General features: G+C 31.5%; 4 protein-coding genes across 4 annotated transcripts; 2 read left to right on the top strand and 2 right to left on the bottom strand.

Moving 5' to 3' along the window:
- The first annotated feature begins 237 nt into the window (after positions 1 to 237).
- On the top strand, positions 238 to 2042 carry LOC8282307 (glyoxylase I 4). Its single transcript, XM_002517560.4, has 3 exons — positions 238 to 578; positions 711 to 816; positions 1462 to 2042. The coding sequence occupies exons 1-3, from the start codon at positions 424 to 426 to the stop codon at positions 1717 to 1719; spliced, it is 519 nt and encodes a 172-aa protein (XP_002517606.2). The 5' UTR covers positions 238 to 423; the 3' UTR covers positions 1720 to 2042.
- Positions 2043 to 9225: 7183 nt separating this feature from the next.
- Positions 9226 to 11536, top strand: LOC8282305 (peptide deformylase 1A, chloroplastic). The gene is made up of 4 exons (XM_002517558.4): positions 9226 to 9688; positions 10479 to 10568; positions 10678 to 10745; positions 11046 to 11536. The coding sequence occupies exons 1-4, from the start codon at positions 9287 to 9289 to the stop codon at positions 11284 to 11286; spliced, it is 801 nt and encodes a 266-aa protein (XP_002517604.1). The 5' UTR covers positions 9226 to 9286; the 3' UTR covers positions 11287 to 11536.
- Positions 11537 to 11623: 87 nt separating this feature from the next.
- On the bottom strand, positions 11624 to 15497 carry LOC8282304 (probable polygalacturonase At1g80170). Its single transcript, XM_002517557.4, has 9 exons — positions 14658 to 15497; positions 14203 to 14334; positions 13901 to 14071; positions 13789 to 13809; positions 13454 to 13661; positions 12855 to 12936; positions 12670 to 12778; positions 12413 to 12529; positions 11624 to 12298 (listed from the first exon to the last, which is right to left on the bottom strand). Exons 1-9 carry the CDS (start codon positions 14886 to 14888, stop codon positions 12020 to 12022), a joined length of 1350 nt encoding a protein of 449 aa, XP_002517603.2. The 5' UTR covers positions 14889 to 15497; the 3' UTR covers positions 11624 to 12019.
- Positions 15498 to 15679: 182 nt separating this feature from the next.
- LOC112534605 (putative pumilio homolog 8, chloroplastic) lies at positions 15680 to 16819 on the bottom strand. Its single transcript, XM_025157074.2, has one exon. It carries the CDS (start codon positions 16816 to 16818, stop codon positions 15682 to 15684), a length of 1137 nt encoding a protein of 378 aa, XP_025012842.2. The 5' UTR covers position 16819; the 3' UTR covers positions 15680 to 15681.
- Positions 16820 to 19084: the final 2265 nt, after the last annotated feature.

Here is a 19084-nt window from a genome sequence, read left to right as displayed (position 1 = left end):
CCAAAATCCACAATCCAAAACTAAAGAAAAGCACTATACTTACAGGAAGCAAACGTGTCACTGACCCAATTGCTTAAAATCAGAACTGATATCAAATGCTTATCCTAGTCAGCAATGGGATCTACGTGCTGGACTCATCCATATTGACACGTTAAATAATCGACACGTGGCCCAATTGACATACACCACCTTCTTTGATCGTTCTATAAATAAGTGCCTACTTCTATGCAACATTCATTCACTTTCGCGGTTCCTTTTCTGCCTCAAACATCCAATTTTTCATATTTCCTTTTCTTTCTTTGATCATTTTTTTTCTTGGTTTCTTTCATTTTCTATCTCTGATTCTTGAATTAAGAAACCCATTTTGATTCTTTTATTGGAGGGTGTTTTTTTGGTGTTAAGTTTATTCTTTTTTCTTGGAAAATGAAGGAGAATACTGGAAACCCTCTTCATCTGAAGTCCTTGAATCACATCTCTCTGTTGTGTAGATCAGTTGAGGAATCTATTGATTTTTATCAAAATGTTCTAGGGTTTGTGCCTATAAGGAGACCTGGATCTTTTGACTTTGATGGTGCTTGGTATGCACAGAATTGTATCCCTCAAAAACTACTTGCTATATATATGTATAGCAAGAAATTGATGTAAATTTTGTTCTGAAGATTATGATGCATGATGGTGTTCTTATATATGTGTGTGTTGTGTGTGTGCAGGCTATTTGGCTTTGGGATTGGAATTCATTTATTGCAATCAGAAGATCCAGAGAACATGCCAAAGAAAAGTGAAATTAATCCTAAGGATAATCATATCTCTTTTCAGGTAAATTTCAATCTAGTCTATACTTATTTGGTCTTTGTTTCTCAAGGTTTTCGTACACAGCTCTTAATTGCACGTCATAGTGACTAACATTATAAATGAGAATAACTAGTCTGTTTTAATTATTTGCTATTAAACTTTGGAGGAATCCTATATTAGAGGACAAAAATATTATGCTACATAGAATTTTCTATAAATATATTTTATAGGGTTCGATCGAATAAATGTTGGGTCTGAGACTTTTTAGTTGTTGGATCGAATGTGAAACTAGTACTGCTGGTTTTGAAGTTTAATTCAGTACAGTGTCGTAAAGGTTAAAAGAGTTTGGTATATCCTTGTCTGTTTCGTTGGTTTCTTTTAAATGATATCTATAGGTATTCAATTGTCTCACTAATTACTGTGGAGTTGGGACCATGTTGTTCACTTTTCAGTTTTCTTATAGCAGTCGCTTAGATTTATTTTACTTTACTAGTGGCAAAGGAGAAAAGAAGTATCAAAATTGTACATTCTAACAAGAAAATTGATAGATTTGTTGTATACTTAACTTGGTATTCAAGGGAAATAGAGTTGAATCCATTTAATTTGAGCATTTAGAGTTAAAATCCAGTTTTCTTTTTTGTTTTTTTTCTTTTCCCCCTAATCTTATAGTGCGAGAGCATGGGAGCGGTTGAGAAGAAACTGAAGGAGACGGAAATAAAGTATGTTCGAGCAACGGTAGAAGAAGGTGGTATACATGTAGATCAACTGTTCTTCCATGACCCAGATGGATTTATGATTGAGATATGCAATTGTGACAGTCTTCCAGTGATCCCACTTGCTGGAGAGATGGCAAGATCCTGCTCTCGTGTGAATCTACAGATGATTCAGCACAATAAGCAGATGCATCAAGTGGTCCAGCAGCTGTAATTAATTAAAGAGAGACTAGCTAGTAGTTGAATTGAAGCCAGCATATTCGGTGCTGTGTCAATTAAGAATCATAGTGGGGTCTTATTATGTGTATGTTTTCCTTTTGTACTTTTTTTTTTTTTTTTTTTGGTTGGGTATGTTTGGTGGGTCTTCCTGTGCAGGTATAGCAAATAAGACAAAAGCAAATGTAGTGATGATGAAAAAAATATCATTGCTTTCTTTTATCTTTAGCTTTTTGATCCTGGAAAATCCTCCAGGAAATCCATTTTCTTGATGCTCCTTCCAGCTGGTTTCTAGTATTTATTTTGTTTTTCCGTTTTCTATTTGATCGAGTTGCCTGTTTAAGGAGCACAACTATTTGAGTGCAGTTTTCCCTTTTTCTTGGTGCCCAGATTTTAATTTATGAACCCTTGCATTAAGAAGAAAGAAGAAAGAAGCAACAAGAAGTTCATGGGGGAAACTGTTTTGTCAATTGGATGAATGCATGGACTTAATGGGGTCATGGGTTTTGGCTGCTTAAGAAAATTCTGGACCTATGTAGCAGAGTTAATGCAAGGAGGATTCCATAAAACATCATATCTTGTTCTATGAAAAGAACATAAAAAACTTCAACTTGAATTGAGAGTCCCGTAGCTTTGTATCACTGCGTATGGCGCAATCTTCATCTTAAGTAGAGGAAGGGAAGAACTGAACTAGGATTGATGTAACATCAATTGCCCTTTGGATTTTCATTCCTTATATGTGACAGTCATGAATTTCCTGAGGCCCTGAAATGCTGCTAATTACTCTCTTCTCCATCATTTTCATTTGTGGTTCTCCATTTGATAACCACAAATGTACTAGGATATCAAGAACCTTTCCTCTAAAAACAATAATCTTGTTTTCTTTTTCTTCCATTATAATCTATTTTTTAATCTTTATTAAATATTCTCATTTAAAAATTGAATTTCAACTTTCTTACCTTGAAATTGCAAATTCTTATTGAATACATTTTTTATTTCAATATGGTTTAATTACCTATATGTTTTAACAATTTTAATTAATTTTATAAACTCTTTTTATAAAAATACCTAACTTTTAACTTTTTAAAATATAATTTGACATAAAATTTATGGTAAATTCTACTATGTATTATCTTTTTTAAGAAATTTTTTGTCTAATTTGGTGTATATATTAACAAATAGAAAAATAATTTATATTATAAGTTCTTTATATCTTAATATTGATAATTGAACTATAATTTAGAACTAATACATATGTATTACTCGCCCATTAATTTAGTGTTTTTAAATTTCTAAGTGTATAAGTAAAAATTTCCATAAAATTATTTAAAAGGAAAAAGTCAACGAGTGCTATTGACTCATTCATTTTGTCTAGACTCATACGGTATTCGGTATGAACACCATGCCAATGCAAACCCATGGAAATACCGTTTTATTAACGAACAATAGATAGAACGTTGAGGCCTCCATCTTATAATTTTGCCATTTTCACTCTTTCAATCTCTCAGCCCTTCACCGAAATCTGAAATGAGATGTTGTGGCTACCACTACCAGTTCATTGCCATTTATTTTCCTCCTTCTGTATTATTTATCTTTCTGTTTTGCATTTTCTTCTTTTTGTGTTCTTTACAAGGGTTCTTTTTTAGGTAAATCTTTTTAAAGATGAAAAATGCATTTATTGCCAGAGATGTTATACTATACGAACTTGACAGCTCTTGAAAGACAAAAGGGCTCGTTTGAAATGGCAATAATAAAAGCAACATCTTCAAGTAGAACAATATCAACATCACATCTTGCGGTGATTTAAGTGGAAAGTTCCAATTGCAGCAGCAGCAACAACAAGGTTTTCCGAGTGATTTTGGTGAGGTTGTGGTCTATAAAGCCTGACCTTGGTTCATTAGAAAATAGATGCTGTGATATTACTATTAGTACTAATTCTGTTTCAGTTGAGGCATTTGTAAAGTACAATACTCCTGATTTCTTACACCAAAAGATAAAACACTCAACTCTTAAACTAGTGTAGGACTTAACCATTTAATCGGGTTATGGAATGCCATGAAATAGGTGTTCTTTAATGGGGCAATAAGATTCATTCACACTTGCAATATGTTATTTGAAGACTTTACAGACAGAATTATAAAGGGTTGCCTGAGTTGATTTCGATCTCAGTTTTAGAAATTTTAATAATAGAAATCTCTAACTAAAGGATATCTCATCATCATGTAGTACTTTTCTTTGAGTTCCTAAAAAGATCCGTATAGTGAGAACATAGATCAAGAAAGCCAAAGATTGGACAGAGGCAAATAAAAGAAACTGAGAAACATTCCAATCCCAAATATTACAGAAAAATTTGATACATATGTATTAATCAAGAAATGGTATAATGGTAATGGAACATGCCTAAAACTGAGGCATATTGAGTCATTATTATTAGTATTCTTATCCATGTTTACTCTCTAAATCATGCATACATACATGTAAAATGATCATTAAAGAGAGAAAACAGGTTACAGTAACAAATTAATAGAACAACACCAGAAAATAAAGACAACAAACATAATAAACAAAGATGACCAAGAAAGGTAGTTATAATTTTAAGTTAATCAAATCAACTAAAGACCTCTTGCTAGCATTTTCTCGTAATTCTCAATGGATTCGAGCCTCTGAATCAAGAGTTGTTTCCTGAACTTCTTGATGAATGCTTCAGCGCTTTCATTTATATCCACGGATGGCTTGCTCTCGAGCTGCTTTTGCGGTGGTGGTTTATGAGTAATATTCTCCACCGTAGCAGGAGACCTCAAAGCTCTATCATGATACATATCGTGACAATGAAGAGCATCTTCTTTAGCTGCAAAAGGAGAAGATTTTTGGAAATGAGGAGGGAATTGGCCATTGTTCCTGTTCATAATTGCTTTTCTTTTTCAAAGGATTTTTTGGATATATGCATATTGATACCTTAGTGGGTCATATTTATATGCGGAAGTGGAAGAGAAGTGCTATAATTTGTTGAGTTAAAAAGATTCCACTGCCAGATTTTGCTAAATCAGCACTCTTCTTAGCCATAAGTTTTAAGTTGGATACTTCCTATGGAAGAGAATATATATGAGAAGGCTCTAAAGTGCAATCTGATATATATATATATAATATGCTTTCCGTGTCAAAATTATACAGCAGCATTATTGTAGCAGGAAACCACAAATTGGTTTTTACTAATCTTCAGATAAACATTATTCAGCTCAGGGTTTGTCTTGAGGTCAACAATTTTAAGGAGTATAGTCATACCAGAGTATTTTCAAAATGCCCATATCTAACTTTTGACATCTGGAAAATCTTTCTTGGGAGATTTATGATAAGAATTGCTTCTATTTTCTAGTTATCCAAGATTCAGAGAGACTTCCATCTTTGGAAAGTTAAATTTCTAAATGATAATTCAAGTCCCTGGTATGCTGATTACAATAGGGAAATTCTGAAAATTGCTCCTTCTACATCCATTATCAAAATAAGTATACAAGTGATCACAAAGGCAAAATCGATTTAGGTTTCTATTCTAATTGGGATACCATGATGGAGAATATTTTTTTATTTTCGGATTTTGTTTAGTTAAATGCCACATATAGTTAAAATATATTTTAGTTATTTAATTATTTAATATCTAAATTTAAAATACTTGAGCCTTATTTATTTTAAGGTGATTTTGTTTAACATAAAGTATTTTTATTTTATTTTAAACACCATTGCTTCTTAATTAGTTTAAATTTTATTTTTTAAATTTTATAAGTAAAGATAACTAGCAATCTGTTGAACTCTTTATAATTTTATAATTACGAAAATAATTAATACTTTACGAAAAATGATAATACTTTTCATATTTTTTTTCACAAATTATGCTAATTTTTTGTAAGTGTTACTAGTTATGAAGAAATTAATGGTATTTTGAAAAAAAAAATAATTACTTAAAATTTAATGATTTACGAAAGAATTGATAAATTTATAAAAAAAATACTAAACTTTTGTAGTCACGAAATATATTATTAAATTACGAAAAATGACAATCTTCTTTATATTTTTTTGTAAGTGTTACTAGTTGTAAAATAATGAATAATATTACAAAAAAAATGATAATTTTGTGAAATTTAATAATTTATGAAAAAATTGGCAAATTTACTAAGAATATTAAAATTTTCGTAATCGCAAAATATATTACTAAATTATAAAAAATGATAATTATCTTTACATCTTTTCACAAATTACATTAATTTCTTATAAATGAAACTAAATGCAAAAAAAAAATGAATGATATTACAAAAAAATAATAACTTACGAAATTTGATAATTTATGAAAAAATTGACAAATTTTAAGAAAATATTTAATCTTTTTATAATCACAAAATTTATTGTTGAATCACGAAAAATGATAATCATCTTCAAATTTTATTACAAATTAAACTATTTGTTCATATATTTTAAAAGTATATAGAATTTTAAAACTATCTTATATTACTTTAGAAAACTCCATTTTACTTGGTAATCAATAATTATAGATTACTAATTTTTTTTTAAAATAATTATATAAATTTTATTATTTTATTGATGGATTAAAATAAAGCATAATTACTTTGTTTTAAAATAAAGAAATCGTAGGATTCCCCTTATTTTAATTTTAATGTACATTCGACTACTCCCAGAACAAGGAATTCAATAGTTAGGCCAAATTATTGGATTCCCTGTACGCATGTGGATAAGAACCATTGATTCAAGTCAAAAAAGAAAACGTGCGGCTTAAGATGAGGTTTTGGGACCGAAAGTTTGACCATCCCTTCATAATGAGTGATCCCTTTTGCAACTTCCCGTCCCATGCCGTTCACACTGTAGTATAGAAATTTCTTTAGTCAACTAACTTTAGTTATTTAGTCAAATTAATATTTTAATTTTTAACGTAATTTAATAGATATTTTAATTAGTGTTTTTCTGATATTTAAATATTTTTTTATTAAATACTTTTATCTAACGTATTTATATGTATTGAGTATTAGGTGTTATAATATTATTAAAAAATAAAATGTAAATATCAGTTAGATTAAATTAAAAATTAAAAATACTTATTATTAAGGATAGAGATTATAAAAATGGAATATAAGTATTTATTAAGTTAAATTGAAAGTTAAACTAAATAATTAAAGTTTAGATGTTTAAATATGTATTTAATAAAATGATTTTAACTTTTAGATAACATATTATTTCGATGACTGAACCTAAGCATATTTATCTTTCTATTTTTTAATATTTTAAAATTTCTTAATATATATTCCTAATATAAAAAAAAATGAATAAATGGGAATTTATATCATGAATTTCTTATCTATTATGAGCATCGATCGGTGGCGGAATTGTTTTAAACTCAACTTTCCATTCACACAAATATTATAAGCCTCACAACTCATTGATATTCTAATGTATAAGAATTGTAAAGATTGCTATTGCCAATACCATTTTGGTTTTGGCCACAAAATTCATGTACTAAAATTGTTCATCAAGGATAGTGATGATTATTTTGACAGCAACTTCTATAGTGTTTCTCCATTCTTTTCTTTCTTTTAGAATAAATTCCTAATCTAGATTTAGTGTGTTTCGTATAAATAAAAACCCATTTGAAAATTTTTCTCATTGAATTTATGAATTTAGTTATAACTAATTAAACTAAATCTAAAATAATTTTAAATTTATGAGTTTCTTTTCGGTTGCCACAAAAAAAAAAAATTAGAATTCTCTCTCTAATTTTAATTCTATTTTCTACAGCAAAATATTCAAATTATATATTTTATATATAAAAGGCGTTTTAAATAAAAAGAAAAACTAAAATACTAAATTGGATTTCATATTTAAGCCAAACCCAAAATTCATTTTATTTAAAATGAATTCTACATCTATTACTTCAAAAATCATTATTGAATTTTCCATTCACAAATAAAATAAATGTGTATAATACAGCACTGCATTGCATGTGTTCATGAAGTCAACCCTTTAAAGGATCTCCACATACTAATTTGTTAAATTATTTGATGATACCCTTCAATTATAATAAAGAGCAGACTATGGCATCCTAAATGCCTAACCGTAGCTTATAAGGTACATTGCATGAACCTTTATTTTATTTTATTTTTCTTTTAATACAAGAAAGAAGTATAGCAAAGGGGACATAGTGCACATGGTTCACATTCATTGGTTAGGTATGGGAATTATCGCCCATATGGCTGACTCAATAGTGTTATAGATGTGGCTAGTGACTTGGCTTCTGGCCATCAGGTTGTGATCTGCGGTCAGGTCAGGTGCGTGCGAGTTGGTAAAAATACGATAGTTCGTTCAATCAATGCGCCAACTCCTTCCCATCAACCAAATCATCACCATTTCACAACAATTAATACTTGTCGCCAACATTATGCAACATTATTAGAGTGGATATTCCTTCTAACAAACTTGAAATACTGTTAGGTATCCTGACATCAATTATATTATCTAGTGGACGAGACTAATTGTATAATGATATTGTATATTTATATTTATTTATTATTATTAGTTATTTATAATTAAAAACTAACCAATCAAATATAATGATATATTATTATTATGTAATTGATTCTGTTTATAAATAATATGGTAAACTGAAACTATTTATTAGTTTTTTCAATTATTTATTTTTGTGTCCATGCATTACAAATTTTGAGCCCGTTGGCTGATTTAAATTGTGGACTGTTAAGTCCATTTTGTTTGGGTCATAAGGGTTTGATGACCCTTTTCAATTTTTTTTTTTTTTAATTTTCAGAGCTTCGGCCCGAAGTTCAATTTATTAGTTAGGCCTACTTGAATTGTTGTCACTTTTGTACTCTGTTTAATGACATTCGGTTATTTCTATTGTTCAAAAACAATGTAATGTGGGTGCATTATAGAATTACCCCACTCAGTTTTTAGAGTTTCTTTTTTCTTGAGCCTGACTCGATGAGCAGTATGGTAGCATAAATTGTAGTTTATAATTTGTGTTAGAATTCAATTTGATTGAACTACATTATGAATTCCCTTTGCTGATTTTGTTCACCCTTTTGAATTTCGTGGATTCTAAATTTTTAATATTGGTGAAAACTCTTTTCAATCTTTGCAAATAAATTATGAATTATTCATTTATTTAAATTGGATTTTTTAAAATGATACTTCTTTTATTTTGCTCATTAAAAGGAAAAAAAAAATATTTTGACCTAATGCCCACAAAAATTTTAAAATTTTCTATTTGAATTAATTTTAATGATTATTTAATTTCTAAAAATAAAGGGTTTAAACTTATGTGTGAGTAATTAAGAAACTCTTTTTTCCTTAAATGTTTCTACGAGAACACAATTCTTAAACTCAATAAAATCCATACACCCAATTAAAAATGTCGGCTTATTTTGTAGATTGGACACCATGACCAAGCCCATTATATTGCAGCAGCCTCGTAAGTCGTAACTTTGTGTCCTTAAAACAGTTCAACCCACAGCTCAAAATCTGTTTGAATGAATAACTAAACTCCTACATTAATGGAGACTCTCCATCGATTCTCTCTCCGTCTCCTCCCAATATCTTTAGCCGATAAATGCTTAAAACCCACAAAACACCATCCCATATATCGTTTAACCCGAATACCCATTTCCAAACCCGATTTCAGAACCACGATCCCCTACTCTATAACCCGGAAATCCTTATCTTCCTCTTCAATTGCCAAAGCGGGTTGGCTATTGGGTCTTGGAGAAAACAAGAAAATGAGTTTGCCAGATATAGTTAAAGCTGGTGACCCGGTTTTGCATGAACCAGCTAGGGAAGTTGACCCGGATGAAATTGGATCCGAAAGGATACAAAAGATAATTGATGATATGGTTAAAGTTATGAGAAGAGCTCCTGGTGTTGGATTAGCTGCTCCTCAGATTGGAGTCCCATTAAGGGTTGGTTAAAGATGATTGCTCTTTTAGTGTCTGGTTGATGAGAAAATTAAGGAAATGCTAGTATGCGCGGTACTAATTTTATTGAATGCAGTTTAGCTTACTTCAAAATGATGGTATAGAAAGTTTAGAATTTTCGATATTACAGGAAGTGAGAATAATCATGAGTAACTGCTAAAATGTTGATAATTAATAGTTAATTTAGTTACTACACTGTAAATGCAATGGGAACTAGAGGTGTAACCAGAAGTACTTGTTAAATGTTAGTGACATTATACAATTTAAATTCGTCAGTGATTTTAGTTTCAATCGGCTTTGTCTTGTCAAAGTTTAAAATATTCTAAATGTTAGAACCAGTTTAAGGGGTCAATCTTACTAGCTTGCTACTTCCATCTTATTTTGGTTATGTTTCCTTTCATGCATTGTTAATGACATAATACATTGTATTGATTTTGCATATTTTATTAAAGCAGTTTTGGATTGGAGATTGTGATTAGATAATCTTGTGTAATTGGGAGGGGTGGATGAGAACAAAATTATAAATCATGAAATTCCATTAATGTGATAACATACTTCGACATGGATCTGATAATATTATGTCCTTCCACGCAAACAAATGCCCGACTCTTACTACAAGGGGCAAGAGTTGTTCTTTTTCTTTCTTTTTCCTTTTAATGTTTTTTTGTGGTTTGTACATATGTGAATACTGATGCTGAATGCTGCTTTCTGATCACGTGTGTATTAACAAAGCTGACTTCAGTAACAACTGTTTTCGTTATTTTGATTTCTGCAGATCATAGTTTTGGAAGATACAACAGAATATATTGGTTATGCACCCAAGGAAGAGACTAAAGCCCAGGACAGACGCCCTTTTGATCTTCTGGTATGTTAATATATATGGCTAAGGAGAATATTCCATTATTGACATTTAGGTTTCCAATATCCAAGAATTATCACTTCACTTCTGCAATTTATTAGTTTGTTTGAGGCAGGTGATCCTGAACCCAAAGCTTAAAAAGAAGGGCAACAGAACTGCACTGTTTTTTGAAGGCTGTCTAAGGTAAGATGGAATTCTAATATCAAATTTGTTTATCCTTCACAACCTTCGCCTTTTGCTTTCAATCTTCTTTTGTCAAATTTACGTACATTACCTTTGTAATGTACATCACATGAGATTATACCACAGCTTGCATCGAACTTACCATTAGTGTAAATACTTAAGCATCTTTGACAAAATACCCAGAATTGTTAGGTTTAGAAATTTTATTCACCGCCTTGACCTGTGTTGGTTCACGAAAGTAGTATGGATTCCTTTATGGGTAATCTTATGTTTGTTTCTTTTTACTATCTTTCTTTACAGTGTTGATGGGTTCAGAGCAGTGGTGGAGCGAAGCCTCGAGGTTGAGGTTTCAGGTTTGGATCGATCTGGCCAGCCTATCAAAGTGGATGCCTCTGGCTGGCAGGCTCGTATCTTACAGCATGAGTGTGATCATTTGGACGGAACTCTTTATGTTGATAAAATGGTTCCAAGAACATTTAGAACTGTAGACAATTTGGACCTTCCTCTTGCTGAGGGATGCCCCAACCTCGGTGCACAGTAGTTCATGCTAAAGCTACAAAGATAACATGGAGAATGTGAAAAGGAGGGCTTGAAAATTCTTGTGAGACATGGTAGACTCGAATTATGTATCTATAGGCATAGCATTTTTCCTCATTTAGGAGATGGTAATGGTACTTATATTCGAGTTGCATAGTGCTGGACATCCTAGCCATTTTAGCGTCGATTGGAATAAAGTTATTAAAATTTCTAAATTTTGTCAAAATCAATGGAATAGCTTTTAATTTGATGAATTTATTCATACTTTCTTGTTTGGGATGCGCATCAAATCAATGAATTTTCAAGATATAATAAAGTCTTATACCTTTGGTGAAAAGAAATCAAAGGAAAATAGATCCACTTCTAAATAGTACTTATAGTACTGCAGTATATATAGGCTGTAAAACATCAACTATGCAGCCATCAGCATATAAGCAAGAAGCAAAAGAGGCCGAGTTTAGTGAAAGTACTTCATTTTCAAGTTGGGACTTTGCCAACTTCTGCTTCATGTTTCTACTGTTTACAGATTATTTCCTGTACGAAACTCTCTATAATCTAAAACAATAATAATAATTATTTTTTTTTAAAAAGGAGGCATTTACAGTTATTATAAAAAACAGAAACATTTCTACACGATTCGTGATACAGAATCTGGAATGCCTTGATCTCATTGACAACGAATTGAACTCCACAAAAGTCGCTGATCATAATCCTCTACTGCTTGATGCAGCCTGTCTTCAGAAAAATGTAAAGGATTCTGATTGAACTTTCTGCTTAATGAAGCTTTGGCTGTACGAGAAGCAAGGAGGTGGATTGACTGGATCCACACTCGAGCCATAGGCTTCCCAACAAAAAGATTTTAAGATTTCTCCATTGTGAGACAACAGTTGAACATCTTCTAAATATAACCCTTCACACGGTGAACTATCACTGCAAGCAAATCTAATAGCATGCTCTGTAGCTGAAGTTCCCTTGATGTGGATGAAGGATATATTGGCCACTTTAACAGCTGAACTCTGCATCCAATGGATTTAAAGGTTGTATTCTGGTTGAGCATCTAGACAGCCAATACTGACACATAATGATCCCAGACTAATGTGTTTTTATAGGGACTGATAAGAATCCTATACCTGGTTAGCACACGGAATTTGAGAATCACAATAGTATTGATCTATGATAATTGGATTTGATACATTTTTCATGAACACATTCTGGAACTTGATCTCAGTTGCATTACCACTACCTCCCTGTTCAAGTATTAAAAATGCCAGGAATTCATTAAATATAAATAGACTTATTCAAACCATCCATTTTCACATGCAATCAGGCTGAAAATACAAGCACGTAATTTTCAGAGAAAGAAAAAGATAGCTTTTGAGAAAATTACCTGCCATGTTTTGATCCGGAGTCCATTGTCAGTGTTGGACAGGAATGCCCCATCAATCAATATATCATGCACCTTTGAAGACGAGTCATATTTTCCCAAGCTTCCAATGCTAATGGACATAGATTGGACTTTGGTTAAACTATTCATGATAATAAAAACCTAGACAGAGTTGCAGTTGTTATTACCTTATGCCATGGCCTGGACCACAGGCAATTTTCCTGATTTTAATTCGTGACGAGTTGCCGACTATAGAGATGCAGTCATCTCCTAGATGAAGGGTTCGAGTGTATAATCAAAATTAAGAAATCCAAACTACAGCTCAAGGATGATTGTATAAACACTATTATCTTGCATGCTATTAAAGATGAAAAAAAATGTTAGAAATATCATTCCATAAGGTTGTAAGCAAGAATTATTCAATCCCATAGAATCGGCACAAAGTTTAGTTTCGCTGTCCTGGCTCATCTTCTCAGCAACTCTACTGCAGTGCGCTAGAGACACACATTAGGATATTTAGATTCAGCACAAATCACAAGCAAAGAATTAAGAGAACAAATAAAGAAACTCTTATTTCAATCTGTGTAAACTTTGTCCAACTATCAAAGTGACACTTGTGATGCACAAGTCGGCTGAAGTATGAAATATGATGATCCATCTATTAATAAATATATGGACACATATAAGCAGAACAATTTACATAATCTCCTTGTTGATATGCTTCTGAATTTAAAAATAGAAAGAAGAAAAACAAGCATTTCTAATTTTTTCTTTTTGGAAGTACTACCTGTCCTTACAATGCTATCTCTTATCTCAACATGGCGGGATGCACTAATATGAATCCCATCAGTATTGGGACTAAAAGCAGGTGATGTCACCACAAGATGGAATGCCGTAACCCTGATGCAATTGGTGAATGATAAATGCATTTGTTGACCATAGACCACCCTTAGGTTCATGATTTTCAAGTCCTTGCATTTGTGGAAAGTCATGGCCTGTAATGTAATTGATATACCAGAATAAGCCTATAAAACTAAGTTAAGAAAGCCACAGCCTTGGGGCCACAAATAAAATGAGAGGATTATCTAAATGCATTTCTTCAAGACCATAAGCAGCACTAACCGTAGGAGCATGTCGACACGGCTGCCACAAACAAAAATTGAAGACATTCAGAAAATCATGACTAAGAAACTTATTAAGAACATGGAGTCTGAGAATCAATGTTTAGAATTACGTTATTTGGGTTGATCTTGCAAGACTGAGCCCACCATCTATGTCCCATACCGTTGATTGTGCCTCCCCCATCTATTGTAAGATGGTTTACTCCATGGAAGTATAGCCATTTTCGAGGATTTGAACCTTTCCAAAAAGCAGGATCTTTGGGAGCAACAATAGTACCAGATATCTATTTAATTACAATTCCAATGCAGTGACTAAAAGGACAAGCATATACAAATAAAAGAAACAGAAAATAAAAATGCAAATTTATAGCAGAAATCATTTGCAAATTTAAGTAATTTAACTGTTAGTTCTTACAATGAGAGTAAGTTTTGATTTACAAGGCCCACCCAAATCAACAGGATGAACAAGAAGAGTATATCCAGCTGGAATTACAATTCTGGTTCTTGATGGGAAAGAACAAGCCATTTCCCAAGCTTCCTTAAAAGCCTGAAAAGTGAAAACCCAGACAAAGTAGCACAATATCAAGACATGTTTTACCACACAATTTTCTTGCACAAGGCCAAACAAAATTAACCCAAGAGTACCTAAGAAGCATTCTTGAAATAAGTTGGGAAAAATAATAATATATATATATATATATGTAATTTGAAGGAGACACTGAAACAGTGACTATTTTGATAACAACCTAGTTGTTAAAATATCAACAAAGGATTCAAAATTAGCAAGAAACCATGCAAGTATCAAATAAAGTAATTAAATCTCCATAAACTTAATTATAAATAAAGCATAACAATAAGATAAGGCACTACCTGAGTATCATTAGCGGCACCATCTCCTATAGCACCAAAATCGCTAACAAAGAAGACCCTTTTGGATCTGAGTCGGGTTCTTGCCGACAACCGAGATTGTGGGAGCTGGAGAAGGGAGTCAAATGATCCTTGTACACACACAAAACCAGTAAACATAAATGTACAAACGTTAATCAAAACTATCAGAAAGGGACCAAACGGTGTGCAAGAACTTATTTCTTTCTTTTTCATGTTGTTCTAAAGAAAACCAAGAACATGGAACCCCTATTATATAAAGTGTTAGACAGCCTTTAACTTTGTTTAAAGTTTAAAGTTTTAAGCTTTAGTTAATTATTTTATTTACATTCTTTTGATGTAACGAAGGCACACACAAGACAATTAGGCAATATTAGAAAAGAAAGAAAGGGCTCGACTGGAGGCAGCTTCGGGTGTCAATTTTCCTAACAGATGGGAAAAAAGTATGTTAGAAGCTCAGGCAGAGGCAGAGGCAGTGGCATTAAAATTGAATCTGTTGATGGTGAGATTAACTAATTTGAGTGAGTTTGTTTTGACACTGTCCTTTCTATTCAACATGGGCTTGGAATTATCAGTCAGGCTTGGGCTACAGTAATCATGGCGTACAGGTACTTCCATCTATTATTTAGAATTGTTTCCATGAGGTCCTTGGCTCTTTGTCCCTGAAACCATATAATCTAGGAAAAGCACAATACATTACTTTGTGATTTCATCTGATTTTTTTTTTCTTTTTCTTTTTCTTTTTCTTGGAAGAGTAATAGTTTTCAATCCATCACTCTAGAATAACTTTAAATATATATATAATAAACCAATTAAACTATTTTGTTTAGTTAAAATTTTGCTTGATAAATCAGCAAATACAAAAATTTAATAGATAAATGATATATATAAAGAAGTATATATATATATATATATATATATATATATATATATATATACTCTTCTATCTATCACATTATATACACCAACTATACATAATTTCCAAGCACGTACACTCTTGCATTGCATATCATCCTTCGTTAACTGGAATTCCATCCATGATCAAACTGTAAACTTTCTTTCCAAACCCATTCCGGAGAGCATTGAGATTTGGCTCGAGGCTGTTCAAAAGTATACGATGGAGTGCAATATTCTTCTTCTTTGTAACTTTGAGTGCTTTCTGGATCACATAATTACCGAACTGATCTCTGGCAATTTGCAATAATTGGCTACTGCCGCAAGTTAGAAGATCCTGAACTGCGTAAACCATCGCTTGTGATACCAAGCATTTTTCGACCACATGACTGCCCCACTTTTGAAATGATAGCCTTACGTAATGACCCTTCAGCTGAGCGCCTATTTTTGCATTAATGATTGGGTGTTCAAGTCCTAGGACTTTCTGCACGACATGGTTCCCTGAAGGATCCTGTGAGAGGAACACCGCATTGTCAGAGATTAATTCAAGGAGGGTTTGCCTGCGCGAACCTTGGATTCTGTCAATGAACTTGTTCGCTGATACACATCCAATTGCATCTGTTGCCAAGATAAGACAATGTGAAATAGCAGCTTCATACAGCAATGCGTTCTGCTGAATATCAAGGCAGTCCATGCAGAAAACCACAACATACGACCCTATTTGATTTATCGCCAGCTGGTAGAATCCCTTGTATAGACTAACAGTCAGGTAAGATATCAAGCATGACCTCTTCACCTTTTTTATCAACTTCTTAATCATCTTTGAACCATTTATGGCGCAGCATATTCGAACAAACTGTTCCGTGTTTTTGGTTATCCTCTCCAAAATCAGGGTCAACTGTATGTCATTACAGGAATCAATCAGCTTTGAACAGACATGATACCCATGTTGATCGACCATTAGATAATTGATCACAGGGATGCCAACCACTGAAGCTGTAACCTTATCTAGGATTTTACTTGTTGTAAGATAAGAGTCACTAGTTGCCAACAAATCCTGAAGGTACTCCGAGCCTTGTTGAGTACTAGCGAACATGATAAAGCTGTCCTGATTCTGCATACCTGGGATAGAATCTTGACCAACCGTACAAGAGCTTTCGTTTCTTTCTTCAACTGCAGAAGTGCTTGCACCACCATAACTGTTTGATTGAAAATTCATGCCATTATAACCATGGAAAGAGCCCAAAGGCATTCCTGCATTGACTGTTGAATAATTGACTGCCCAGATGCTATCTGGATACAACGGTGTTAGAACTGGTGTTCTTGACATCTCTAACCCAGTTTCTTGTATAGCAGGAGTAGTTTCTTGTGTTCTCGATGCAGAAGATTCACCATTAAAAGGCAAAGAACAGTCGCCATTGATCAACGAAAGATTCTCGACCGAAAAAGAGAGGATATCAATGGCCGAATCAACAGACAAATTTGACTTGGGTGTTTCAAAATCTCCGGCATTAGAATTTTCTTTCTCCATGGCTAAGAAGAGTTGCAGAATAAAGAAACAAGATTTCAACAAAACAATACGAACAAGAAGCAAGGGAGAAAAGCTCAATGGAATCGGTGTATAAATAGACAGAGAAACTCAAATTGTTATTCAAAATTGAATCGGACTTCCTTGTTTATAATGGTACTAAGGTGTGACCCTCTTAGGAGTCCTGATTGCCAAAGGAGAAAAATATAAAAGAACGTTGAGTGTCTTCCTATTCAATGCTCTTAACTAAATTCAAATTTTTGGTTATTTATTGCTCAAACACAGAAGATATTATCGGATATAATCCGGAATTATTGTTGTAATTCAATTAAAACAATCTACCTCTTCTAACTCTCTTAAGCATATTAGGCTTCAGCTTAATGATAATTGAATCAAAATTTAATTAAGAGAATAACCAGTTCTTTTAAAGAAAAATCTATTTTTTTATATATTAAGAAAATAGATTTTTGTTCCTTAGTGGCACTTGTAAAAAAGAAAAGATACCTACCGTTTCTAAATTATTTTGATAGTAAATAATAATACAAATTGAATTTATAAATAGAACTTTTAATATTTTATAACTATTTATAATATTTTAATAATATAAATAATTTTAAAAAAATTTAGATATTTTTAGTCCAATAATCTTTAAATATTTATTAATTGATTTTTATTATATACATCAATACTATATATATAACTCATCGTACTATTTTTTTAGGATTAAAAATGATTGTACAATTAGAAACCTAACTTACCAGTTAATATAATATTAAAATTATTATTTATAGGATTATAAATATTTTTTAATTAAGAAATTAATTTATCAATTAATATAATATTTAAAATATAATTAAAATATTTATTAAAAATGTAACTTATTAATTAATAAATTTATAAAAATTCATAAAATTAAAAAAAATAGATAATATATGTTAAAAATAAATCTACAAATTAAAATAAAAACAAATTCATGTCGAAATATAATAAAATGTATCAAAAAAATAACTCAATAATATATATATATATATATATATATATATATATATATATACACATCTCGCTATTGATTTATTCAGTTTATTGGTCGTATAGATGTTTTAGCAATTTTCATTAAGAGTAACGAGATCAGATTTCATTTTTCAATTGTAATAACATTTTCTCATTTATCCTTCAACTTTCAGAAGAAAATCATTTAACTAGTTGATGACCAGAAAAGTAATGGCAGAGCAAATATTATATTGGTATAGTAAAGTATTGAAAACAGTAAAAATAAAAGTTTGTGGTTTGGTTTAATTACGTGGATATTTTTGTAAATTAATCCAATATAATTTAATTCATTTATAAAAAAACTGTATATATTTTTATAACACTATTAGCACTAAAATAGAAATATGGTATCTTAAGTTAAGAATGGATTGTAGGTTCAAATTTAAGTAAATTATTGTCCGTGGACAATGACACGACCTTGTCCCTCCAACCCACTTTCCAATCTTCATGATTATTCACGCGGGTATTATTTTGCAACTTTTTCGGAGACCGTGGATCTTGCTTGCATTTAGATCTCCGCCGTTGAACCTGCTACACTACTACTTCTTTTAGCTCTTTTTCTCTTTTTCTCTTTTAGAAAAAAAATTAGTAAGTTTTCTAGGGGGCTCTTGAATCTTGATGAACATTCAAGGCTTCCAAGGTTCATGCATGCCAGAGGATGAGGATTTGCTCAAGAATTGAAGAATGGAAGTCCTACAAAAGGAAAGACCCTTTTCAAAAATATCACCGAAACAATTATTTTTCTAAGAATATTCTCAAATTTCAAAGAGGATTATTTCTATAATAAAAGATATTTTAAGAAATTTAAATATAAAAAATAAAATATTATATTTAATTTTAATAACTTTTTTATATTTTATATTTTATTTTACTTTTATTTCTATAAGCATTAGTAGTTTTAATTTATTTATTTTTCACTTTTTAACTTGTACTAATAGAA

Source organism: Ricinus communis, chromosome 8, assembly GCF_019578655.1.
Source record: "Ricinus communis isolate WT05 ecotype wild-type chromosome 8, ASM1957865v1, whole genome shotgun sequence".
Classification (NCBI taxonomy): domain Eukaryota; kingdom Viridiplantae; phylum Streptophyta; class Magnoliopsida; order Malpighiales; family Euphorbiaceae; genus Ricinus; species Ricinus communis.
The sequence above is the reverse complement of the archived record's forward strand: the minus strand, read 5'-3'. Positions and strand labels throughout refer to the sequence as shown.